The sequence below is a fragment of the Sparus aurata genome, unplaced genomic scaffold, assembly GCF_900880675.1.
Source record: "Sparus aurata unplaced genomic scaffold, fSpaAur1.1, whole genome shotgun sequence".
NCBI classification, from domain to species: domain Eukaryota; kingdom Metazoa; phylum Chordata; class Actinopteri; order Spariformes; family Sparidae; genus Sparus; species Sparus aurata.
In genome coordinates this window covers 27,259-53,904 of record NW_022045114.1, presented here as the reverse complement: position 1 = coordinate 53,904, position 26,646 = coordinate 27,259, and the positions used below count along the sequence as shown (strand labels likewise).

At 41.3% G+C, this 26,646-nt stretch overlaps 1 protein-coding gene and 1 long non-coding RNA gene across 2 annotated transcripts; one reads left to right on the top strand and one right to left on the bottom strand.

Annotated features, from left to right (window-relative positions):
• Window positions 1-392: 392 nt before the first annotated feature.
• LOC115577763 (NLR family CARD domain-containing protein 3-like) lies at window positions 393-20,283 on the bottom strand (the record flags this gene model as incomplete). Its single annotated transcript, XM_030410653.1, has 8 exons — window positions 19,483-20,283; window positions 10,228-10,293; window positions 9,860-10,088; window positions 7,897-9,691; window positions 7,627-7,800; window positions 7,194-7,367; window positions 1,070-1,116; window positions 393-943 (listed from the first exon to the last, which is right to left on the bottom strand). Coding segments are annotated over exons 1-8 (3,837 nt in total), but the record flags the coding sequence as incomplete, so codon positions are not given.
• On the top strand, window positions 2,522-2,947 carry LOC115577770 (uncharacterized). The gene is made up of 2 exons (XR_003983277.1): window positions 2,522-2,618; window positions 2,722-2,947. It is a non-coding gene; the product is annotated as an uncharacterized LOC115577770 (long non-coding RNA).
• Window positions 20,284-26,646: the final 6,363 nt, after the last annotated feature.

Sequence of the window (26,646 nt, the reverse complement as noted above, 5' to 3'; positions counted from 1 at the left end):
CATTTGATCAGATTTTACTGTCCATTTACAACTTTGTTCACAATGATTCTTTACAATTAAAGCTGCAGACGAGTCAATATTTTCTGTTTCTTACATTTCACTAATAGTTGTGGATTTTATTGAAACAAGAGGCAGAATTCAAAACAACACATGACAGAAAGTACAAGTCAACGCAATTTACACAATTCAATGGAAGAAGTTTAAAATGTAAATGAAGAATCTTTTCAATCAGTTTGAATCATTTTGTACAAAGTCGACCGATGAATTTATTACAAGAAGCTGAAAGATTGATGTGACTGTGATCCTGTACAGACTCAACTGTTCAGCACTGACAATGTTTCTGTGACAGGAGGAGACTCTGCACACTAAACACCACACAGACGCACTGAGGAACCAGAACTGGACCAGATGAGCCCAAATCCAGGATAAAGAGGTTCAGTGAATGTGGTGTTGAAGGTGTGGAGGTGGATCAGTGAGTCAGAGGAGACTCTGTAGAAGGACAGAGTGCCAGCAGGACAGTCCACATACACTGCTACTCTACCAGAGGAGGAGGAGGAGGAGGAGGAGGAGGAGGAGGAGGAGGAGGAGGAGGAGGAGAGGACTGTTTGTCTGTTATTGTGCCAGACAGAGTAACGACCATCATCAGAGCACCACAGACTCCAGGACTGATCATTCAGTCCAAACCAACAGTCTTCAATGCCTCCTTCCCTTCTGATTCTTCTGTAACTCACTGATATAGAAACATCTCCTCTCCACTCGACCTCCCAGTAACAGCGACCAGTCAGACCAGTTCTACACAGCAGCTGATGACAGTAGGACTCAAATCTCTCTGGATGATCAGGATATGACTGATCCTCCTCCACACGTGTCATCTTCCTGTTGTTGTCAGACAGTTTGATGTTTCTGCTGACTGTGTTTGTGTCGACTGTGAGCTCACAGGAATCTGATGGAGAGAAAAAGACACAACACAGCTGCAGTTATTAATGTGTCATCAGTGTGATGATGACATCACAGATGTGAATGAGTGATGTCACAGTGTTTTCATGAATGACAGTAAAAAGACACTCACATCTCCACGGACCTGGTGTCAACCATCGGACTCCAGCAGGCTCCACCCTGAAAGGAGGAGGGGGGTCAGAGCAGCACATCCTCTTTCAGCATGCAAACATGGACATGACATGACTCTCATACACAGAAACACAATCTGTCCATCAGGCTGCTTCTCCCTGTTCTCCCTGAACCTCTTCACCTCTGCCACTCTCCTCACACACTGAGAGTGAGCCACAGGATGTTGGTGTGTGTGAAAGAGGACCACAACATCTGAGAACACACACAAACCTCCTGTTGGATTTATCACTTCATCTTTATTTTATTGGATGTTGTTGCTGTTTCCTGTGGGCGACCTTACGCTTGCTGTTTGATCCAATGTCAACTTGTGACCAGGTTTCTATATTATAGGACTTTTGGATTTGGACGTCAGAACTTTTGAGGTCCGATTCCTGTTTGAAGCTTGGAGGGCTTTTCTGAATCTCAGCTGCACAGTCTGCTTTTTGTTCTTGCTGTGTTTCTGCTGCTTTGTTACTGTGCAAAGAAACAAATACAATTTATACGTAATAAATCAATCAGAAAACATTGGACGTTGGTTCCCGACCTCTGCCACAAAACCAAGTGACAGAGACTCCCAGACTGTTTCCCTCCAGAACCTCACAAGTGTCACTGAACCTGTTTGTGATAGAAACAGTTTCATGGTTTCATGTGTTGACATGTTCATGTTACTATAGTTTGGTGCTGGACTGATATCTGATGTATATTACAGCAGTAATAGTTACTGTGAGGAGAACTTCATGTCATGTTTGACGCCATTAAAAGCAGAAACAATGACAGAAAATGTCTCTCAGTCTGAAATCTGCTGTGGTGAACATGATGTGTCCAGATGTGACCAGAGGAACATCTGACTATGAAGCCAGGAATCTGTCTTTCTTTCTGTCTGTCTGTGGTTCACATGTCTCCAGACATGTTAGCTAACGTTAGCTAGCTAGCTAAAAGTTCAAATGAAGCAGGACTCGTGTGACTAACGGCAGTTAGCTAACGTTGGCGGCCTTTAACCAGCTAGCTAACGTTCGCTAACGTTAGCTACGTTAGTGGCCGTTAGCGCGCTAGCTATCGATAGCGACCGTTAGCTAGCGCGCTAACGGCCGCTAATGTTAGCTGGCTAGCTAACATCAGTCACATGAGTCCTTCATTTGAACTTGTAGCTAGCTAGCTAACATTAGCGTTAGCTAATGAAGCAGAACTCAAGTGACTAACGGCCGTTAGCTAGCTAGCTACTTCAGAACCACTCACACATTTTGTTACACTTTGAGACACCAAAAATGAGCGCAGGTGTATTTTGCTTATTTTTGTTGACATATTATGTGTTTACAACTTGTTTGGAGTCCTGTTGTGGTAAATTCAGTGGGCCATATTTCCCAGAAATTCCATCACTCTTTGCAGCTGTGAAGACCCTCATTTCAGATAAGATCACAGAGAGCTCAGGCTATGAAGGTGAAAGTGAATATGAGGCCAGTGTTGCTCTACAATCACCACCTCCTTAACCCACATCTCCCAAACCAACATCAGTAAGTACATTTTTGTAATGATCAATTAAAAACATAAAACATTCTGTCACTGGTGATTTTCTTTGTTTTTATTCCTGTTTCTTTCCTTCCTACAATTAATTAGGTGCAACTAGGGAATGAGACTCCACCGGAGTGTCTGACATTTTTGGGAGACTGCAAAATCACAACCCACAGTGAAAGGAAAGGCCCGCACCCTTCTGCTGGGCCTGTTCAGCACTGATGTCCTACTGAAGTCCAACCTGACGGGAGGGGTCAACAAGGTCGGTCCATCTGCAGAGAGACGCAGCCTCTGGACCCCAAGAAGCTTAAAGCTTTACTCAGTAAGACAGTAAAAAAAATCTTTAATGGATTAATATATTTTGCTGAAGTTATTGTAAATGGTAATGGGTAACAAACCTCGGGTTATTCACCGCCTGTGTCTACAGACACCAGTGATACAGCCCAGATGTGCATTTTTATTGGGATGATGTTTACAGATATGACTGTAAAAGAGGAGCTGTTAACATTACTGCTCATGAAAGAACACATGTGGGGAGAGGACATTTTTCAATCATTCAAAGACTTTCAGGAGAAAACCAGCAGCAGCTCCTGGTGTGTAAACTGTGCAGTATTGACGGCTGTTTGTCACCTATGTGCATTACTGCTGTCAATGTTTATGTGCAGCACCAAGGGTTACATTACTCTCTCAATATCAGTTATGCATGGTGTTATATAAAGTATACTCAGTGTATGTATAAATAAAGAGATGTTTAGTATTTTTTATGTAGGTAGATCATTTCGACCTGGTCATTTTGAAAGTAGCTCACAGGCTAAAACAGTGTGTGCACCCTGCTCTACAACGTCACAAACCCTATAATATATTTTGATGGTCCTCTGTTCTGTTGTGACAATAAAACAAACAAGTTTATTTTTAAACTGCATTATCATATTATTTCATTGAGGACTCATAAGCAACTACAAATAACTAATGTTACAGAAATGTGTTTATGTTTTGTGACGTGTTTCTGGATTTTTTAAAAATATAAATATATATATGTTAGCCGATATATTGGAACACGGATTTTTAAATCAGCAAATATTTGTATCGGTATCGGCCTTAAAAATCCTTTATCTGTCGGGCTCTAAACCTTAATGATCTTTTATTCTGAAAGTCCTTCCAATAATCAGACTACAGCAGTCTACAAAATAAAAGCTGCATCTTTTCAATCAAACCTGTATCCATCTGCAGCGTCTTTCACGTTTGTCTGCAATAATCTAGTTTTCACATGGCAGCTTTAAGATACAACACTGGGGCCCAACAATCAACAATCAACATGAGCTGCAGACTCTTGATGATGCTCTGTCTCTGCATCGTGATGCATCTCATGATGGAGACATTTCATCACCTCTAATACATTTATGTTGCTTTTATAATTTGTAAGTTGTTTGAAAGTGAACTGAACAAGATTAAAGAGGAAAATGTAAGAGCAATGTTTTATTCTTTTAATAAAATGCTGGACATGTAAAAAAAAACATCTGCTTTTGTGATTTTATGTGATTAATGGGTTATGAAAATAGTTGTTAGTTGCAGCTCTATAACTTGTGACAACAAACACTACTCTGTGTTGTGTTGGTAGGGAGTGAGTCTCTCCGGTATGTGACAGAGCTACGAGCACGTTGCTGCAGTCACAGTAAAGTGCTGCTGTTATTACTGTAGTCGGACATAAAGTGTGTGGATAGACTCAGTTAGTGACTGAAACCAGGTGTTGTTTGCTGCCACAGAAGATAAATTAAAAGTCCATTCATGCAACGTTGTCACGCGATCTTCCTGCATTCAACACTTCCTATAAATCTTTCAAAATGAAGGTCCTGCATTATGTAGTTATTTAACAGATTTTACTTTGAAGCAGCAAAATCAGGAAACATTGGATTTCCACCAGCTGCACTTTAACAGACTCCAGAACAGCTGAGAGTGAAACTGAGTCAGCAGCTACGAGCCAGGCTGAAGTAAATTACAACAGCATTAAACCAGAAGTCCACCAACTACTGTAGAGAGCTGCAGCTCTGCACAGCTCACATATCATGTTAATCAATGGAGCAGATGATTGATCACAGAATGTCTTCTTCTGTCATTTGATTTAGCTGGTGGTGCAAAACACTGAAACTTTCCTGCCCCTGCAGGCTGTTATAATGATAACTACCCAAACGCAGCAGCGGTTCATCAATTCTCTGCCGTTGGTCGCTCACACAGAGTGAAGCAGCTCCGCCTTGATTACAAACTGACGTGTAATTCACACAGAAAGCTGACGCTGCGGCTCCTATAGAGGCGTGACCTACACATCATGATGATGACGCCTGTGTGTTTTTAAGGTGTTTCCCCATTTTCATTGTCAATCTAAACCCACAAATACTTTATAATCATTTATACCATGGTCTGGGGGAATACTCGATTCTGATTGGCTGCAGGGTGTCCATTAACCCCTGATATATGGACACCTACTAAGTAGTTCCAGTCAATTTGACTGTTCACCACTGTAAATTAATGCGCTAGCTGGCGTACCAAATCTGAATATTTTATTTCCAGCACTGAGTGCAGTGTATCAGTCCATCAGTATCCTCTGAACACCACAGGGTGGCGACTGTAACACACAAGCTGCAGAAAGTACACTTCCCCTTTAAACTTACTGATACACGAATAATCTCATATCCCGTTCACTGTTCAGCTCTCTGCTTCAGGCTGCGGCCACAGTAACGTTACACACGGCCGGTCATTTGTTCTTGAAAATCTTGCTATTGATTTGGGGACAATGACATGACTGGTTAGCTAGCTAATCGTGTTAGCTAGCATACTGTCAAATTATATTTACTGTTTGTCAACCGTATGCAATGTTATTGACTTTGAATCTTGCTAGCATAGCATTAGCTTTCTGGCTCATCGCTGAGCGGACTAGAATATCTCCTGTTGCCAAGTCGTATCTATGATCCGTCCTATTTACTGGAGGAGTGAACAACGTCTCCGTTGCATAAGAACCTTACGGGAGAGTAATGACTGTTCCAGGTATTAGTCAAACCCTCAGGCGTTACCAGGGAAACTAAGTTATGGCTTGTGAAAAGCTTTATATTTTGATTGTAAAACGCATGAAAATGTAAATTAATGGTCCGAATTTCTTTTCTTTGGCAAGTGACCATGGTATAAGTGGGATAATGCTCTTTGAGTTGTCCATAAACAGGAGTTAATGGGCCTCTGCGTCATCCATTAACTCCTGTTTTATGGACGCCTCGTTGGGCATTATCCCTTACATGGATGCTGTTATAATGTGTAGTGATTTAGAGCTAAAAACGTAACTTTGTCACTCTCAAGGATGTTTGGTGGGTCAGGACCTCACTTGCTTAAGTAAATAATTTCCATCAGTAAACTCCACACTGACTCACTAACGGGGACAGAGGCTGTTTCACTGAAGTCACGTGGATCTGCTGTATTTTCTTGCTCAGCTTTTGTTTGGTCGTGTAACTTTGGTTTGTGGGACATTTCTCTTTACTTAGTTGAGTGAAGGACCTGTGTTGTTATCAGACTGTCAGACCGACAGTCCCTTGATATGCACAGCTGGCTTATTCATTCACACTGGTTCAGTCCGTCAATAATGCGCCCCTGATACTACTTCCAGAGGCGGATCAGCATTGGAGCGAAATTTCACCCCTCGCCGCCTCCGAAAAATTCACACAGATGCGGAGAATTGGCAGTGTGCACTGTGAATGTGGCTACTGACTGTCTGTGGCTGCAGCAGGACTCTACATACCTGAGAGTGTCCAGTCTCCAGCCTGGATCCTCCAGTCGAGCGGAAAGCTGCTTCACTCCTGAGTCTCCTGGATGATTGTAGCTCAGGTCCAGCTCTCTCAGATGGGAGGGGTTGGAGTCCAGAGCTGAGGCCAGAGAAGTACAGCCTTCCTCTGTGATCAGACAGCCTGACAGCCTGCAGACACACAAAACAACACACATCACAGATCAGCTGACGGTCCTGATAATTCAGTGCACATCTGCGTTTAAGGGTTTAATATTTATCATATTCATTATCTTAGTTTTCAATAATCAGCACTAAACGTTGAGTATAACTGAAGTCGATGGAAATGCCATTAGTTTTGCAAATATTTGGCCATGAACCAACATATTGTACAGATTAAAATGATGAACTGATGATGGCAAGAAAATAAATTACAGTTCATCCTGAGGAAAGCATATATCTTAATATATATATTATAGTTTTAGGAGGATCAGAGGTGGAATGAAACTGTTCCCCCATTCCACCTTTGTAACTTTCACATCTACAGTAAGGTGGAATGAAGAGACAGTGTGAATGGGGCTTCTGTGTCTGTCTCAACCCAACCAGTTGAGACAGATGGCGTCTCACTATTTAGTCTGGTTGTGCTTGAGATTTATGCCTGTTAAAAGTCAGTTTTTTCATTCCACTGTAACAACTGCTTGCTCATAAGGAAAATGTTGGGTCTCTTAAATAAATTGAATTATATTAGGAGTATGATCAAGACCTGCTCCAATTGTAAAGTTAAATGAACTAATGACATAAAATAATGAATCCTGACCTGAGAGTTTTAAGGACACAGTGTGGACTCTTCAGTTCAGCAGAAAGTAGCTTCACTCCTGAATCCTGCAGGTTGTTGTTACTCAGGTCCAGTTCTCTCAGACTAGAGGACGGGGAGCTGAGAACTGAGGACAGAGCTTCACAGCTTCTCTCTGAGAGGTTACAGTCACCAAGTCTGGAGCGTGAACAGTAAAAAAGACATTTACAGTATTGATAATATCATTGTAGAACATGTGAACTTGCTTTCTGTTTTACTCTAATATGTCAGAGAAATTAGTAATCAACAAAAGGAAATCTGGAATAAACAGACATTTAACAAAAATGAGTAGTATGGTTTCAAAACATAGTTCTAACACGAGGCAGAGAGAGAGAACTGAATTCAAATGTTAAAGAAATAACAAAAGTAGTTTGAGACAAACTATGAACTACCTGACCTTAGAGTTTTAAGTTTACACTGTGGACTCTCCAGTCCAACAGACAGATGCTTCACTCCAGAATCCTGCAGGTTGTTGTTACTCAGGTCCAGCTCTCTCAGACTAGAGGACTGGGAGCTGAGAACTGAGGACAGAGCTTCACAGCTTCTCTCTGAGAGGTTACAGACACCTAGCCTGGATAAAGAATAATAAGCAGAACAAGAAAATTATTTGTATTTGGGTCAATAACAGCACATTTACTGCATTCTGAAGAAACTTCTCCACACTTACAGAGCTTTGTTGGAGGCTTTGACCACTGGCAGCAGCCTCAGAAGAGCCTCCTCTGAAGCAGAGTATTTCTTCAGGTCAAACACGTCCAGATCTTCTTCTGATGACAGTAAGATGAAGACCAGAGCTGACCACTGAGCAGGAGACAGTTTATCTGTGGAGAGACTTTCTGAACTCAGGTACTGTTGGATCTCCTCCACTAGAGAACGATCGTTCAGTTCATTCAGACAGTGGAACAGATTGATGTTTCTCTCTGGAGACAGATTCTCACTGATCTTCTTCTTCATGTACTCGACTGTTTCCTGATTGGTTTTTGAGCTTCTACCTGTCTGTGTCTGCAGACCTCGGAGGAGATTCTGATTGGTCTGCAGTGAAAGACCGAGGAGGAAGCGGAGGAACAAGTCCAGATGTCCATTTGGACTCTGTAAGGCCTCGTCCACAGCACTCTGGTAGAAACGTGTTGATTTCCCTCCAAAGACGTCAGACCACCAGGATGTTGACTGCTCTTCATCTGACAGCAGATTGACTCCAGAGTTGATGAATGTCAGATGGACATGAAGAGCAGCCAGAAACTCCTGAACACTCAGATGGACGAAGCAGAACACCTTGTCCTGGTACAGTCCACTCTCCTCTTTAAAGATCTGTGTGAACACTCCTGAGTACACTGAGGCTGCTCTGATATCGATGCCACACTCTGTCAGGTCTGATTCATAGAAGATCAGGTTTCCTTTCTGCAGCTGATCAAAAGCCAGTTTTCCCAGAGACTCAATCATCTTCCTGCTCTCTGGAGTCCAGTGTGGATCTGTCTCAGCTCCTCCATCATACTTGACCTTCTTCACTTTGGCCTGAACCACCAGGAAGTGGATGTACATCTCAGTCAGGGTCTTGGGCAGCTCTCCTCCCTCTCTGGTCTTCAACACATCCTCCAGAACTGTAGCAGTGATCCAGCAGAAGACTGGGATGTGGCACATGATGTGGAGGCTTCGTGATGTCTTGATGTGGGAGATGATTCTTCTGGCCTGCTTCTTGTCTCTGAATCTCTTCTTGAAGTAGTCCTCCTTCTGTGGGTCAGTGAACCCTCTGACCTCTGTCACCATGTCAACACACCCAGGAGGGATCTGATTGGCTGCTGCAGGTCGTGTGGTTATCCAGAGGCGAGCAGAGGGAAGCAGTTTCCCCCTGATGAGGTTTGTCAGCAGCACATCCACTGAGGTGGACTCTCTAACATCAGTCAGGATCTCAGTGCTGTGGAAGTCCAGAGGAAGTCGACACTCATCCAGACCATCAAAGATGAACACAACCTGGAACTCTTCAAAGCTGCAGATTTCTTTGGTTTCAATGAAGAAGTGATGAACAAGTTCCACCAAGCTGAACTTTTTCTCTTTCAGCACATTCAGCTCTCTGAATGTGAATGGAAATGTGAACTGTATGTCCTGGTTGGCTTTGTCTTCAGCCCAGTCCAGAGTGAACTTCTGTGTTAAGACTGTTTTCCCGATGCCAGCCACTCCCTTTGTCATCACTGTTCTGATTGGTTCATCTCTTCCAGGTGAGGCTTTAAAGATGTCTTCTTGTCTGACTGTTGTTTCTGGTCTGTGTGGTTTCCTGGATGCTGTTTCAATCTGTCTGACCTCATGTTCATCATTGACCTCTGCAGTCCCTCCCTCTGTGATGTAGAGCTCTGTGTAGATCTGATTCAGAAGGGTTGGGTTTCCTGCTTTAGCGATCCCCTCAAACACACACTGGAACTTCTTCTGAAGGTCAGATTTAAGTTTGCGCCGACAAAGTGCAGCAAGATGTTCTAAATGAACACACAACAAAAAAGATCAAGACATTTATAAAGAAAATATGACAATTTCCTTCCCCTAAAGTATCACATATAAACATGTTTTCCATGTTTTTCCACCATCTGTTGAGACAAATTGTCTCATTGATCCATCATGTTAAATCTTTAGAGAAATCCTCTTACTGCTCTGCAGACAGTCAGCCAGCTCCTCCTGCTTCATTCTCCTCAGGAAGTGAAGTGTGATCTTCAGAAATGCATCTCTGCTGCTCCTCCTCTGCTCTTCATCCTCACCGTCCAACACCTCCTCATCCTCCCTCTGACTCTCTGAGCATTCTGGGTAATCTGAACTCAGAACCTTCTGGATCTTCTTCAGCTCGTTCTTCACAAAAGTGACAATGTTCTCCTCCAGCAGCTGAAACAGAATATTATGTGAATGACAACATTTAACATCAGATCCATGTTGGACAGATTCACCACTGGTCTGTAAAGTGCAGCATGGAGATTATTGTGAACAGACTGGATGTAAAAGTAGTTGTTGTTCATGTACAGACCATAAATATGGAGTCCAGGTGTGTCTGATGCTGCTGGACAGACGGACCTCTGGGAACCTCTGAGCTCTCCTGGTCGACTCTGTGGAGGAATCATGAAGAAACAGTCACATTGTGTCTGTAAAACTTTGAATCTGATACCAAAAAACTAAATTACTGGTTTGTTTTTCATACAAACTTGATTTTGATATATAATTTGTCTGATTTGTGACCCGAAAGTCATTTATTGAATATTTTGTGTGTTGCTTTTAGGTGATTAATGACGCAACGGCCTAAATATAAAGAAACTAATGAATTCATCATTTGTAAATATAAGCTATATTCATGTAGACATGACGTGTAGTAAGAAAAAATACTTAAAGTCTGAGTTTAAAAATGCTCCATGTAACTTTAGACCCGTTTGTATAACTTTATTATTTTTGCATATTTAATAAATATTGTAAAACAGTAAAATGTTCTGTCTTCAGTTCATATCTTTGTCTCAAGTGTTTAAACTATATTTAAGAGATCAGAAAATAAGTCATTTGTTTTTATATATTTTATATCTAATCTGCCGATATATCAGTTATCAGAGTTTTTTACTCCTTAATATGGGTTTTGGTACTGGCACCATGAAGTCCTGATGGGTCGGGCCCTTGTAACGTCAGATATAACACACAGTCCTTCCTCTCCTCAGCAGCAGGCTCAGATTTCAGCAGGAGGTGAGTCACTGCTGTTTGTCCACAGGAGGAACACTGTCCTGTCAGAGTTGTTGAGGGACGGACATGAAGAAATGTGAACCTGTCCTTTAATACTAATCCTGCGCTGACCTCCATCATCACTCTGAGAACATGAAGACCATCAGGACAACTGGTCAGACTGGATTTAATGAGGACAAACATCAACAGAGAGCAACATGACAACAACTTACTGTCTGTCTGAAGAATGCTCTTGTTTGAAATAAATGTTTGCATCCTTTGACCAGTCACTCTTGAGGGAAACACAGCTGGGCTCAGGTCCAGGTCCAGGTCCAGTAGAGGCTGGTCTCCTGTTGGACAGAGAAGAAGACCACCAGAGATGCTAATTCACTTTCTTGTCTTCAGACACAGAAGCTTCTGTCCATAAAATAGTGGAAAACATCAGGAATAAACCTTCAGAGAATATTGGACCAAACTAATTCAATAAAGTGAAATGAAGAGTTGAAGACTGGTTCTATTGGGCAGCTTTCTAAAGTGAGAAGATACATTTACTAAAGAAGAATGAAGCTGAAAATAAACATCAAGTTTCAAAAAACATCTTTCTCCACAGTTAAAACATGAATCAGTCACATATTAATGTTATTAACAGCTCACCTCTTTACAGCAGGAGCTGGTTGTCCTTTGAAATCAATGTAACGATCGCTTGACCGGTCACTCTTGAAGGACACACAGCTGGGCTCAGGTCCAGGTCCAGGTCCAGGTCCAGGTCCAGGTCCAGGTCCAGGTTCAGGTCCAGTGGTTTTAGAGGGAGGGCCTCCCTCCTCTCTGTCCTCACACTGATTCATGCTGCTCATCTCACACACACTTTCATCTGGAGAGGAAACACAAATCATTCATCTGCACATCAACTGAAATCAGCCTTTCCATCATGTCTCCTGTCAGAACATCAGCTGCTCCTCCTCTGATTGGCTGCTTCATGTCAGTGTCACATGACTGCTGCACTTCTGCTGTCAGTCCACTAGATGGTGTCATGGAGCATCAGACTGGAAGTGAGTCGTCTGCTCTGAACACCAGTTTAACCAGCGAGACACGACTGGAATCATAGAAACACCAGTAACAGTGGAGGAAAGTACATTTACTCGAGTACTTTACAGAACTGCAATTCTGAGGTACTTCAGTCATGTACTTCTACTTTGTGCTTCTTAATAACTTTACTTGACACGTATCTTTGGATTATTTACACATTCAGATGATCAAGGCACAAAATCATTAATACATCATGATGTATTATTGTAGATGATCAAACATTTTAAATGTGTAACATTACCTTCAGCTGGAGGTTCACACGGACACGACTGTCTGCACCACAACCATCACAGTGAATGAGACTTTGGACCAGCGCCGCCTGAAGATGCTGTTAGAGTTACACATTAATCACATCATATGAATCATATGAGTGAAATCTGATGACTTGTGTGTTTAATGAGAGTGTAAAGGTCAAATACATGTTCAGTTGTTGTTACTTTGGTTCAACAAAGCAGCTTTAGTGACTTTTACAGACCAACATCACTTTAACTGACTGTTAGTTTCTATGAGGTCACTACACAACAACTCACACACAACTCACAAGTTGTCATGAAGAAACATTCAGGTAACAACTTGTGTTATAAAATCCTTCAGCTGTGCTGCAGATACTTTGTGAGTTTTTAACTAGAACCTCATAAAACACACAGTAAAGTTACATGTTAGTGTTTGTGACTGTGATTCAGTTCAGGTCCAGTTTGAATGAAGTGTGTTTGAAGACGAGTTAACGAGCAGATTAAACTGATCTCAGTTCAGTCAGATACAGAAACTTCAGTTCAGACGGTTGGATTTTTCTGTTTAGAATGAAAATAGGAGTCCAAATATTTCCTCTCTTAACATTTAGTGAGTTTATGTTGTTGACTTATTAGACTCAGTAGTGAACTGGCTGCTTTTCCATCTCCAGCTGAAGCTACAGGCTGTCAGACTGTCACCTCTGAGCTACAGAGTGCTGTTAGGAGACAGGACGGACACACAGAGACGTCTTTGACAGGACGTCAACACTGTTGTTCTTCACTCTGCTCACAATGTTAGCTGGTTAGCTGAATGTTAGCTGGTTAGCTGAATGTTAGCTGGTTAGCTGAATGTTATTGTAAAGTTAATTCATATCTTACCTGTAAAGACCAAACGACACAGAGTCTTCACTTGGCAGGACAGCAGGGAGAAACTGAAAACTAACCATTAATTAAGTCTGTCAGAAAAATATTTGCCTTTAAAATGTCGTGGAGTAGAAGTATAAAGTTGCATAAAAAGAAATATTAGAGCCTAAATACAGTATTTGAGTAAATGTACTAAGTTTCAATCCACCTCTGTTGATAATAATCATTTAAAACTCTAATAGTTTCTATTTATTAACATATTTACTGTTGTCTGAGTTTGTTCATAAATATTTCACTTGAATGTATTTAATGTCAGAAAAACATCAAGAAAAATAAAGACACTGATGTATTATTATGATTATTATTATGATTATTATTATTATTATTATTGTTATTATCATTATTATCATCGTTGTTATTAATAGACAACCAATACTTTGCTAGTGTGCTTCTGTTATTACATCTAACATGATTTTACCTGCATGTGATAAATTAACTGCATTTGTTTTGAGTTCAGGGAGAAAAATGTCTCGACATCGAGCCTAAAAATTATTTCTTGTTTATGTGAAAATATATTACATATATTCATATATATGTGATCAATAAAATATTAATGCTTGTAAGAAAAGAGTTGTCCAACATGTTTTTTATGTAGTGAATCTTTTACAGATTCCTTTCGTCATCTTACTCTGATACAAAGAGCAGCGATCTGAGTTTAACCTCATGTGTGACTAAATGTGTTACAAGCTCAACAATATAATATAATATATATAATATATAATATAGACCTATGTCACGAACATAACACTTGTTTACTTTATGGTTGCGAGTGTGCTTCACCTGTGTGACGTAACTGAGGTCTGAGGTCACATGACGTAACACACCGCGGAGTAATAATATGAATAATGAGAAGAAGTTAAGCTTCTACAGTGAAACTCTAAATACTCAAAGATGTTTAACCAAGGTAGTTAAACTGTCGTCAGTCTGTGTTGGCTGTGTTTCAGTAAGTAAGCAGATATCGGCACAAAATGGTGGATGTTCTTATCGGCAGTTGTTTCTCCTCCGTCGTCCCGAGTTTAAACTTAAACGAGTTCGTCGAGAAATAAACAACGAGCTTCACTTTTTGTGCTGTTTCCGGTGTAACAATGAAAAGTAGAGCTTGTGTTAGCGAGTCGAACATGTCAGATTCATTACATTACCTTCAGCTGGAGGTTCAGACGGAGAAAACTATCTGCAACACAACTGTCAGAGAAAGTGAAAGTAAACTGTGAGGAGGAAACAGCCAGAGAGGCGTGTGACTGACTGGGAGTCTTCCTGTTAGACTGAGAGCTGCAGCACGACCCACAACGAGCTAACACATGCCGAATTTACAAGAAGGCCCAAATAATGAAGAATCAGTCACAAACAGCGTTTCTGGAGGTTATAAAGTGTCTCCTAACTGAAAAACTCACTAAATGGTGAGATTTCATAAGGGAGTCTGGGGGTTGACATGTTCGAACTGTTAGTGACGTCACCACAGAGGCTTTCTGGGTATTGAAGTTCCAATCAAGAGTAGAATGTGTTGGTCAGAATGTTTTCACAGCTGATGTGGACACCATTCATTATTAAATACGGCACATTTCAATGAATATCCTTGAATATAATTTTGACAAATCCTTAATCACTGGTGCCTTCTTGTAAATTCGGCTTTAAAATGCAAAACATTAGGATGTTTATTTCCTTGTAAAACGTGTCAGTTTGCACCAGCCTACATTAAACAGTAACTACTGTAATATGAGCTACTTCTTAGTCATGTTGAATATAAAAGCAGCTTTGTTATAAGATCAGTTCAGGGCTGGATGAAGAGTCAGAGCTGCCAGACTGAGAGCGCAGGACACGAGATTCACCACAAGAGGGAGCTAAAGGGCAGCAGAGCAGAGGAGAAGCACCACAAGACACAAAAACATACTTTTTTTTTGAATATTTTATCACACATGGGAGACACTGATTCAAATATTCTATTAAGTTTAGTTTTGGAGTAATGCAGTCTATGTACGACTTTAAATTGAATTAGGCGATATCTTGAGTTTATAGAACACTTCTGTATACTGGACAGGCCCTCCTCCCATAGTTCCTCTGACAGTGGAACTCCCAGTTCTTTTGACCATATATCCCTGAGATGACTGGTACTCACTGGCATCTCAAAAGCAGTAACAAAGCGGGAAATCAAATGCCTGGAGTTTGGTTGTAAGAGAAATGTATCATAAAAATTATAATTATGTGGTCTTAATGGGAAATCCGAAACATGTTCTCTTACAAAATGTCTGACCTGTAAATATCGATAAAAATGTGACTGAGGGAGGTGATATCTAGCCTGGAGCAGAGGGAAAGAAGCAAAATTGTTATCTATGTAAAAATCAGAAATGCAACGTAGGCCTCTCTTTCTCCAGTCCAGAAACACCCCATCCGTCAAGCCTGGTTTAAACAAATGATTACCCGCTATTGGTGCATTTAATGAAACATTTGGTAATCCAAGGGCTTTTCTTATTTGACTCAATATCTTCAAAGAATTGCTGAGAACAAAATTGTTACCAAATAACTTGTGGGATGGCTGTGCAATTGAAAAGAGCAACGCTGGGAGCGAAGTTTGTGATACAGACATGGATTCAATTTTTAACCAGAGCGGAGAGGAACAGTCATCATGAGGAGAACCCCCCTGCCAGAAAATGAGAGCCCTTGCATTTGCAGCCCAGTAATAATGCCTAAAAATCGGGAGACCAAGACCCCCGCTTTTTACGTTCTTCTGCAGATGGGCTTTAGAAATGCGAGGGGGTTTATCTGCCCAAACAAATGACAGGACAACTGAATCTAGTTGTTTAAAAAAATGTAACGGCAAATAAATAGGGAGGTTTTGAAAAAGATACAAGAACCTTGGAAGTGCAACCATTTTAATGGCATTTATACGGCCAATCATTGAGAGAGGGAGCAGTTTCCAGTTCTTAATATTAGCTTTTAGTTGATCCACCATATCCAAAAAATTCAATTTCAGTAAGAGTTTGGGGTTTCTGGAAATCTTAAGGCCAAGGTAATTAATATGGGTAGTAACCAATTTAAATGGCAAAGATTTCACGAAAATAGGGCACATGTTAGTCAATGGCATGAACTCACATTTGTCCCAGTTAATTGTGTACCCAGACAATTTACCAAATGATTCTATATAATTCAGGAGGTTGGGAACTCAGACCACTGGGTCTGATAAACAGATCAATAAATCATCAGCATACAGATTAACAAGGCTTTGGACATTACCAAACTTTACACCATGAATATCTGGGTGACCCCTTATACCTATTGCAAGTGGTTCCAAGGTAATATCAAAGAGAAGAGGAGAAAGAGGGTCGCCCTGCCTTACACCCCGCTGTAACTCAAAGGGTTGGGACCTATCTGAATTAGTGAGAATAGAGGATACTGGTTTAAGATAAATCATTTTCACCCATTCAATAAAACTTTCCCCAAATCCAAATTGCTTTAGAGTCTTCAGCATGTAAGGCCATTCGATCTGATCGAATGCCTTCTGGGCATCAAGAGATAAAATAGCAGCCTGTGTATTTTCCCCATGTACTGAATATATTGTATTTAAAAGCAGACGGACATTACTAAAAGAAAACCCACCTGGGATAAATCCAGTCTGATTAGGGTGTATAATTGTGGAAATATGCCTACCTAATTTTGTAGCCAAAACTTGAGTTATTATTTTCAGATCACAATTTAAGAGAGCAACCGGTCTGTAACTTGCAGGATCCACCGCTTCCCTTCCCCCTTTCAAAAGCAAGGAGATATTTGCCTCATATAATGAACTGGGGAGCGTCTTATTTCTCATAGAATCTTTCACCATTCTCAGCATGAGTGGAACTATTTTGTCATGAAATGATTTATAAAATTCACAGCCAAAGCCATCTGGGCCGGATGTTTTTCCAGAGGGGAAGGCTCGAATAGCATTCAAGAGGTCAGTTTCAGAAAATGGGGCATCCAAGTCATCTCTCGCCGCACTATCTAATTGGGGAACATTTAAATTAGCAAAAAAGTTACAGAAATCTGCTTCAGTGGCCTTTACTTTACTAGAATACAGTTCCTTATAGAAGTCCCTGAAGCACGCATTTATCTCTCTCGGATTGGTTAGGAGTCTGCCTGGTTTGGATTTTATCCTATGAATGGCCTGTTTAGCCCTTTCGCCTTTAAGTTGGCTAGCTAGCAGCTTCTCTGGTTTATCTCCAAGTTCAAAATATTTCTGTTTATTTTTTAATAAAAGACTACCAACACGTTTATTAAGAATGGTGTTATATTCATATTTCAATTTCAAGATCTTATTGTAATCAGCGGATGAGAGGGAAGATTTATAAGCCTCTTCCAGTACAGGAAGCATTTTTTCAATGTCCTTAAGACGATTGTTAAATTCTCTTTTCTTGGTGGATTCAAATGAAATAATGTGGCCCCTTGTAACTACTTTGAAGGCCTCCCACAAAACAGAATCCGAAACCTCCCCATTATCATTTGTAACAAGAAATTCGTTTATACGTGCATTCATATGCTCAATGAAAGACTGGTCTTCAAGAAGAAGAGGGTTGAAGCGCCAGCTGTATTTTGGTCTAGATAGGATATTTCTGAAGTTAAGAGAAACTGGACTGTGATCAGATATTAAAATATTACGATACGTAGAATTAGTAACACTAGGCAGTAATTCAGAAGCTATCAGAAAGTAGTCAATCCTAGTGTAAGACTTATGGACATGAGAATAAAAAGAAAACTCCTTATCTGTAGGATGCTGCAGGCGCCATATTTCAACCATATTCCTTGTTTTAATTAAATCATTCAGAATTCCCACTGAAGCTATAGTGGGAGGTGGCTTTGTAGAAAACCTATCCAGGACCGGGTCCAGATAACAATTAAAGTCTCCTCCAATAATAACATTCGGGGTGGAGTCCGGTATCAAATCAAATGCTTTACGGAAGAAATCAGGATTATCGATATTTGGACCATAGATGTTAAGCAACGTTATTGGAAGGAAGTTTATGTGTCCAGATATCATCAAATACCTGCCATATGGGTCTGCTGTCATACAGTCAAGACTAAATGGTATATTTTTTCGGAAAAGAATAGCAACCCCCCTAGACTTGCGGGTAAAAGGTGCTTGATAAACTTGTGAGATCCAATTTGCTCTCAACCTGCGCTGCTCATTTACACCGATGTGCGTTTCCTGAAGAAAAACTACGTCTGGTTTTAATGACTTGAGATGCGAGAAGACGCGACCCCTTTTAATCACATGACCCAATCCCTTTACATTCCATGAGACCAATGTAAATTTATCATTTATGCTGCTACGTGTTACGTTATCTGATACTGACATTATCCCTATAATAAAAGCAATCTGGTATCCTCTCAAACGTGCACAAAATATAATAAAACAAGACACACAAAGTACATCCATTGTAACCTGAGGTAACACCCTCAAACAAACCCATGAACCTGAACATGTCCCCTACCCGCCCGCAAGCACTTCCCCAAACGAAGCACAGACATCCCTTCATGCTCGGGGCCGCTACACGCACGGCCTGAAACCTGCCTTCAAACCTAACTCGCTGTTAAAGCTGTGATAGCTAACTTAGCCCAGTTCCGCTGCCAAACATAACTGACCTGAGTCCGAAGAATCAGAATGACAGTCTCTCAGTGTGTTGAACACAGTTATTTGAATGAGAAGTGTAGCACTAGTCTTAAGATAAGTTCTTTACGTCAGTGTTGATAAAAGTCATTCCCTCACTCGCTGTTCTGAAGACCTTGAACCGCTCCTTGTGCTAGAGGTGGATTTCATCGTTCGATGTCGAGATTCAGTTCCCGTCGGTCAGTTCGGACTCGTTCATATAGTTCGCTCGTTCATTCGTTCAGTCGCATTTCCGGTACAACGGCGGTGATTGTAATGCACAGTTCTCAGCTCCTCGTTCTCAAACGATCATGCTAACGGTCAACATAACAGGCTGTTAATGGCAAATACATAGCTGCAACTACATGATTATGTGTACTTTTGGACAACACGACAGTTAGCAGCTAACAGCTAAAGCCAGCTAGCCAAGAACGAGTGACTAACCGAACGAGAATGAGAGCTACGAACGAAATGAAATGGGTTTTTTTTTTATGTAAACGGTTCTCATTGGCTAAAATTCGACGACAGTGTCCTAGACCCAGCATACGATTGGCTGGCTCTCAGTCCTCCTCACCACTCTGATAACTGAACAGTGAACAACACAGTGACTGGTCTGTGAGAATGAACGAACGAACGAGAGAGAAGTGAAACGGGGAATCAGGTCAGTTCGTTCGCGTTAAAGACTCGTTCGTTCGAACTGATTCGTTCGCGACCGAGCCATCACTACCTTGTGCTTTATCCGGAGCCTCGCTGGGAAAAGTAGGCTGTGCTCCACCTTTAGCTCCCGTAGCATCCGCTGGGCCTCGGTGTACTCACGCCGCTGCCGCATCACCTCAGGCGTGTAATCCGGGAAAATTAGCACCTTGTTGCCTTTGTACTGTAGTTGTCGTTCCCTCCGGAGGCGAAGTATGAGCTCCTTCTCCCGATAGAAGTGGACCCTGGCGATGATGGCGCGAGGCTTAGCTCCAGCTGTGGGCGGCGGCCGCAGGGTCCGGTGCGCCCGGTCGATAACCACCGGTGATTGAAAACTGTCTTTGCCAAAAAGCTTCGGGATTAATGCCTCGATGAATTCGGTTGGTTTACCGCCCTCTTCCTGTTCAGGAATGCCGATAATCTTGATATTGTTGCGACGCGACCGGCCTTCGAGGTCCTCCACCTTTAGCCTGAGCGCGTTGTTTTCATCCTTCAGGCCAGAGGCTGCCTTCTCCAAGCAGGTTATGCGGCTCTCATGGTCCAGCACTCGTTCTTCCACTGTTTCAACCTTCTCCAATAGTTCCCTTTGAGAGCTCTGCACTACTTGAAGTGTTTGCTCTAGTTTATCAAACCTGCCGTTCATGTGTCCCAGGATCTTGTCGGAAACTTTCTCCCATATTGACGGCAACAGCTCCGTGTCGCTGTCGCTGGAGTCATGAACTGGCTGGCTAGCGCTAGCATTGTTAGCATTAGCGCTAGCATTGTTAGCATTAGCGCTAGACGAAGCAGAGGATGGTGGAGGCCACTCGACGTTTTTTGACGACTTCCTCGGCATGTCGTTGCATAAACTTAACTGGTTAGGCCACTACTGTGTACAGTTGTTCCCGAGGCTGATAGAATTATGTACGAGACTGTCAGAATAATAATTTTACATATTGGCAGGGAAGAGCCCCTGAAAGCACGTCTACTCCATGCGCTGCTCACTAGCGCCCCCCACAAAAACACACTTTAATAAATGTCTTTGACCTGTTTCACTGTTTTCTGTCACTTTACTCGTTTATATTTTCTTTTTATGTGCGAGTTGATTCGGAAAGTGCTCCATGAATTATCATCAGGGGGGTTGAAAGCTTTAATTTTTCTCCTTTTTGTTCATGTTCTTATTTTTCTGAGTTTAAAATGATCCTCATCTGTATCTACCCAGAGCTGCTGTTGGATATTAAAGGGTAAATTGAACTAAATAGGAATTCAGTCCTCGTCTTTTCAGCTCCGTGCTGATGGAGAGTCAGGTGAAGTGTCGTAGTCCACAGAACATCTCAGGAGCTCAATTAAACTTTGCTGAATTAGTTATCAGAACTTCCTGTTGGCAGTGTGCCTGTGGATATACACACTACTGTCACCAGATTACTTTCATACTGATGGAAACTTAAAAATGTCAAGTTTCTGAGGCAAGCAGTTCAAAGATTTCCAAACCATTTGTCTTCCACATTAGTGAAGGGCTGGGAATCCTCAGTAACCATGGTGACCATGCCTCATCCACATCAGTCTTCCCTCCTGATGACAAAAAAATGCAGTATTCAATTACAGTTGCCATTAGTCACAATTAAAATATAAATTAATGTTGTAGTTGTATGTTTGTATGCCGTCTTATGAATGCATCCTAAAATGGCTTACCTGAGTTTGGTCCACCTTCGTTGGTCTCCTTGTTCCCATGTAAGGCCCCATAATGCCTCAGCATAGAGGAGGTGTTGCTGTATCCAAGTTCTTTGGATCACAGACACTTCACCTTTTAAAATACCAGACATGAGAAGAAAGAAATCAGAACAAGGGATATGCTGTGTTGCCACATTTATATTACACTAGTAATTACTATGTGTATACATTATTATGGGAGATCAGCTCAAATTGTTCCCAGACAGGGAAAATCTTTTCTTTCTTGCAGGTTCCATCGTAAAGTCAAATGACACCTGAATAGATCGCAAAGAAAAAACAGAAACTACACAAAATGTGAGGTAACGGGGACCTCCATTGCATTTCGTTGCCCCTTAAATTTCGAATTGAACACCAAAACCACGAAACAGTTCCTGAATCAGTCACGTGGTACGGCCGGCTCGTGAGGCTTCGAACAAACCTCGATACGCGCTTCACAAATATCTTCCTGGACTACTCGACACAGAAGACACATCACTACGAATGCCACACTGAGTAACAAAAGACCGTCTGTGTGGCAGCAGCTCAGCTTTATAGGCTACAGGTGGCTGATCAGGTGCACTGCAGTGGCCCCGCCCCCGGAATGTACCATTTCTGTGGGGGAGTCTGATTCTCTTTGAACAAATCCAGTTCCAGTGCCTCAATTCATTGATTCAATCAATCAATCAAAGATTTTAAAGTTACTAAAATTTCCTCCCAGTAAAAGGTCTGAACCTCACAAAGTCCAGCTTGTGTCTTACAGTCTTCCCCACATTCAATGTTCAACACTTGTACAGTCATCAACCAGATATTTTACCAGAAATAGAAGTCGTCCCAGGTGAATTAATTTAAGGCCTTTATTTCAAGTTAAAGAAAACAGAAGCCTCAGTATAAAAGCTATAAAAAGTGAAAACAGAGCTCAGAATAACCTTTTTTACGCTTCAATTAGACATTTCAAGTGAAAACACGTCAACATATTCAGAAAACAGTCAATAAAAAGTGCAAACAGCCTTTTCTCTTTGAATATCTGCTTCTTTTCTTTGACTTGTCTTCCTGAGAGGAATGGGCATGTGATGGTCCTGCCACTGATTTCAATCTTGGCTGAATGGAGTCGCTGCCGTTCTCATGCAGATCTGTAGGTGTTCACCTGTGAGCCTGGAACCAGACTCGTTCTTCATGTTGTTGACGGTGGAAAAAGCCGACTCACAGCCGTCAGTGGGTCCAAACGTGGTCCAGGTGTGCAGTGCTGCTTTGGTTAGACCATGAAAACAGTGTGCAGCAGCCAGAAAGCAGCAGGTCAGTGGCCTCTAAATGCTCTTCATGCATCACTTCCTCACAGATCAATGAGCTCCAGCTGCAGAGATCCCACATGAGCCCACCTCAACGTCTGTGTCACCTCCTGTGAAAAGTTCTGTGATGAGGAGAGGATTGTGGGTCAGCAGGAGGAGCTGCTGCCCGAGGCTGAAGCTGTCAAAGGTTTTACTGAAGTTTCCACTCAGCTTGTGTATGAAGTCAACACGGGGAGGAACATCTCTCTCAGACTGAGTGTGTTCTGCAGCTTTGGGAAGTGTGTTCACTCTCCTTCAACATCTGCTGTGAGAATGTGCAGCTTCCTGTGGAAACATCTGACAGCTTTCATCCAATGAACCACTGAATGTTTCCGGTCCTGCAGCTTTAACTTGAGCTCATGAAGGTGTGATGTGATGTCAGCCGACACAGCAACCGTCTCCATGTTGTGCTCATCTTGCAGAAACAGTGAAATCTGTGTTGCTGTCTGACTCTTGAGCTGCTCTTGTTCATGACTTCAGCGCACAGAACAGTGTGATGGATGAGACGGTGGTGAGCTCTGAGATCAGGGTCGTCTTCTCTCTTCCCACCATGGCAGGGGCTCCATCTGTGGTGATGAGACCACCTGGTTCAGATCGACACCTCTCTGTCTCAACATCTCCTTTATTGCTGCATATATGTCCTCTCCTCTCGATGTGTCTCAGTGGTGTTACAGACAACAGCTCCTCACAGAGCTCTTTATCATCTCTGGGAAAAGATGGAAACATTTTAGAAACAGGTGAGCATCATCCAAGATCATCTAGACTCTAGACGATCTTGGATGATGCTCACCTGTTTCTAAAAGGTGAAACCAGGTGTTTCTACTGACAGAGGAGATCATTCCGGCTCCGTCTACTTCCTGCTAAGACCCTCAGACTATACAATCTTTGATGATGCTCACCTGTTTCAAAAAGGTTTCCACCTCTTTCATTCTTCCATCCTGGATATTTTCAAAGTAAAAGTGATCAAACTCTGGTTTAACGTGTCACATCTGTTGTCAGAACGGTAGAAACACTTAAAACAATAAATAACATGAAGTTAACAGCAGAAAAACACCACGTCAGCAAAATTAGACATTTTAATGAATATATATAATAATACAGACTCGTTTGGTTGTTTTGTATTCTAATCAGCTGTTAATATTCTGTTTCTGTAATAAAACATCCTGATAAACAACCTGTTTTTACATCCACCTGTTTATTATGTCACCATGGAAACCATCAGATGAGTTTATGAACACGATCACAGGTTTTTTTTTCTTCTCATCATTATAAAAACACATAAAACAACCAGAAGCATCAACATGTGAGTGACACACATCTTGTTAAATAAAGCTTCAGAGACGTTTGATTTTACGTCCTGAATGTTTTTCAGGTGAGAGTGTTTAAATATAAAAACTGAAGTCGTATGGAAAGTATGACACGTGTTATTTTCAGAACATCAGTAAAGGACAGAGTAAAATAAGATATTTAGATGTTCTGTAGATACGGGTCGCTCCACACCGACTGACCCAGGACCTGCCAGCTCATGTCACACATTCTTTTTAAAGACATTTATGTTGAAACTTTTGTTCAATTCATGACAAATTGTAAAATCCAAATAGTTGTTTTGTCTCAAATTTCACCAAAATCCTGAAATTGAGTTTAAAGAGTCAAAGTTGAAAAATCCACAAGTTAAAAAGTATTTGGAGTTCAGCTGCACGATCACATTCAGTTCATTTAAGTTTCTACATGAAGTGTTCTGGAGAAGCGGGAAAAGTTCTGGATTGTGGGTGAGTTGGCTGGTTGGAACGACCCATAATCACTACATGACTTATTGATTCACACACATGTTGAAGCATTGAACATATTTGGTGAGAACTTAAAGCGTTTAACAAAAGAAATGAAGAGAAAATGAATGATTGAATGTGAGTGTTAAACAAATGAGTCACATACAGATTGATGAGAGTCGTCAGGACAGAAGATCTCTGAGTCCCACTGATTCTGTGCTGCCACCTGCTTTCATTTCAACATCAATTCATGTCTCAGCAAACTTTTACACTCATTCTGTTTTGCTTTTATTATTTATTTGTTCCTTCTCTAAAAGAAAACATGTTTAAGCTTTAAGAATATTAAAAATCTGTTTTAAAAAACGTCTTTTATCCTGAAACAAGTCAGAATAATAAAATAAAAAGAGGAGTTTAAGTTGTGCTCGCTGTGCTGCAATCAGACAGAATAATACTTGTTTCAGATATTTTCTAAAATCAAGTCAAAGTTTTTGTTCTTCACTCGATTTCTGATGCCAGGAAAGAAAGTTTAAAGGAGCAGTCTGTAGTTTAGTGGAAGAAACAACAACGAGCAGACAAAGATCTTCATCAGCTGATCAACAAACTAAATAAACTTTATACTGTTTGACTGTGTTTATATGTGGCGGACCCTGCCACCTCTCTGGTTTCAAACAGTGTTCTGTTGGAAAAATTGTCTTATTACCTCATTAATATTGTAAATATTTGATGTTCTTATATTGAGCTACTTTAGCAGAGGAGAAACATTTCAGTGATGCTGTGCGACATCTTTCAGTCTGATTATAAACTCGTCAGCTGATCGTTTCACAAACAGTCAGATTTAAACAAAAAGGAACAATTTGTACAAGTTTTGGACTCTTTGCTCTGAACATCAACGTTCAGAAGCAGCAAACATGAGCTCAAATCTCTTCAGCACTTGTTTAAAAACGTCATCAGGACAGTTTAGTTTGTGATCTCTGAAAGTGTTTCAGTATTTCATCCGGCTCTCAGACTTCCAAACATCTTCAGCCAACCGGCTCAGACAGAGAAAGACTTTTCTCACAGCTGTTTAGTTTCACAGACGAGATTCAAATCCAACAAACGTCCTGAAAATACAGCCGGACTTCAACAGCCACAAAACACTGAGAGAAACACAATGATTGTTATTAAAATGTGTTTTCTTCTCATATAATAATCACACAGAAATGAACAGATGTTGTGCAGTTTATCACGTCACTACAGACATAATTACATGTGTTAACCAACACCATCAAACTTTTAGTTTCATCATTAGAAACACATGAAACAAGTCAGAGTGTTTCAGGTGGAGTGTCGAGTACATTTGATCAGATTTTACTGTCCATTCACAACTTTGTTCACAATGATTCTTTACAATTAAAGCTGCAGACGAGTCAATGTTTTCTGTTTCTTACATTTCACTAATAGTTCTGGATTTTATTGGAACAAGAGCCAGAATTCAAAACAACACATGACAGAAAGTACAAGAAAACGCAATTTACACAATTTAATGGAAGAAGTTTAAAATGTAAATGAAGAATCTTTTCAATCAGTTTGAATCATTTTGTACAAAGTTGACTGATGAATTTATTACAAGAAGCTGAAAGATTGATGTGACTGTGATCCTGTACAGACTCAACTGTTCAGCACTGACAATGTTTCTGTGACAGGAGGAGACTCTGCACACTAAACACCACACAGACACACTGAGGAACCAGAACCAGAACTGGTCCAAATGAGCCCAAATCCAGGATAAAGAGGTTCAGTGAATGTGGTGTTGAAGGTGTGGAGGTGGATCAGTGAGTCAGAGGAGACTCTGTAGAAGGACAGAGTGCCAGCAGGACAGTCCACATACACTGCTACTCTACCAGAGGAGGAGGAGAAGGAGGGGGAGGAGGAGGAGATGAGTGTTTCTCTGTTATTGTGCCTGACAGAGTAACGACCATCATCAGGGCACCACAGACTCCAGGACTGATCATTCAGTCCAAACCAACAGTCTTCACTGTCTCCTTTCCTTCTGATTCTTCTGTAACTCACTGATATAGAAACTCCTCCTCTCCACTCGACCTCCCAGTAACAGCGACCAGTCAGACCAGTTCTACACAGCAGCTGAGGCCAGTCAAACCTCTCTGGATGATCAGGATATGACTGATCCTCCTCCACACGTGTCATCTTCCTGTTGTTGTCAGACAGTTTGATGTATCTGCTGACTGTGTTTGTGTCGACTGTGAGCTCACAGGAATCTGATGGAGAGAAAAAGACACAACACAGCTGCAGTTATTAATGTGTCATCAGTGTGATGATGACATCACAGATGTGAATGAGTGATGTCACAGTGTTTTCATGAATGACAGTAAAAAGACACTCACATCTCCACGGACCTGGTGTCAACCATCGGACTCCAGC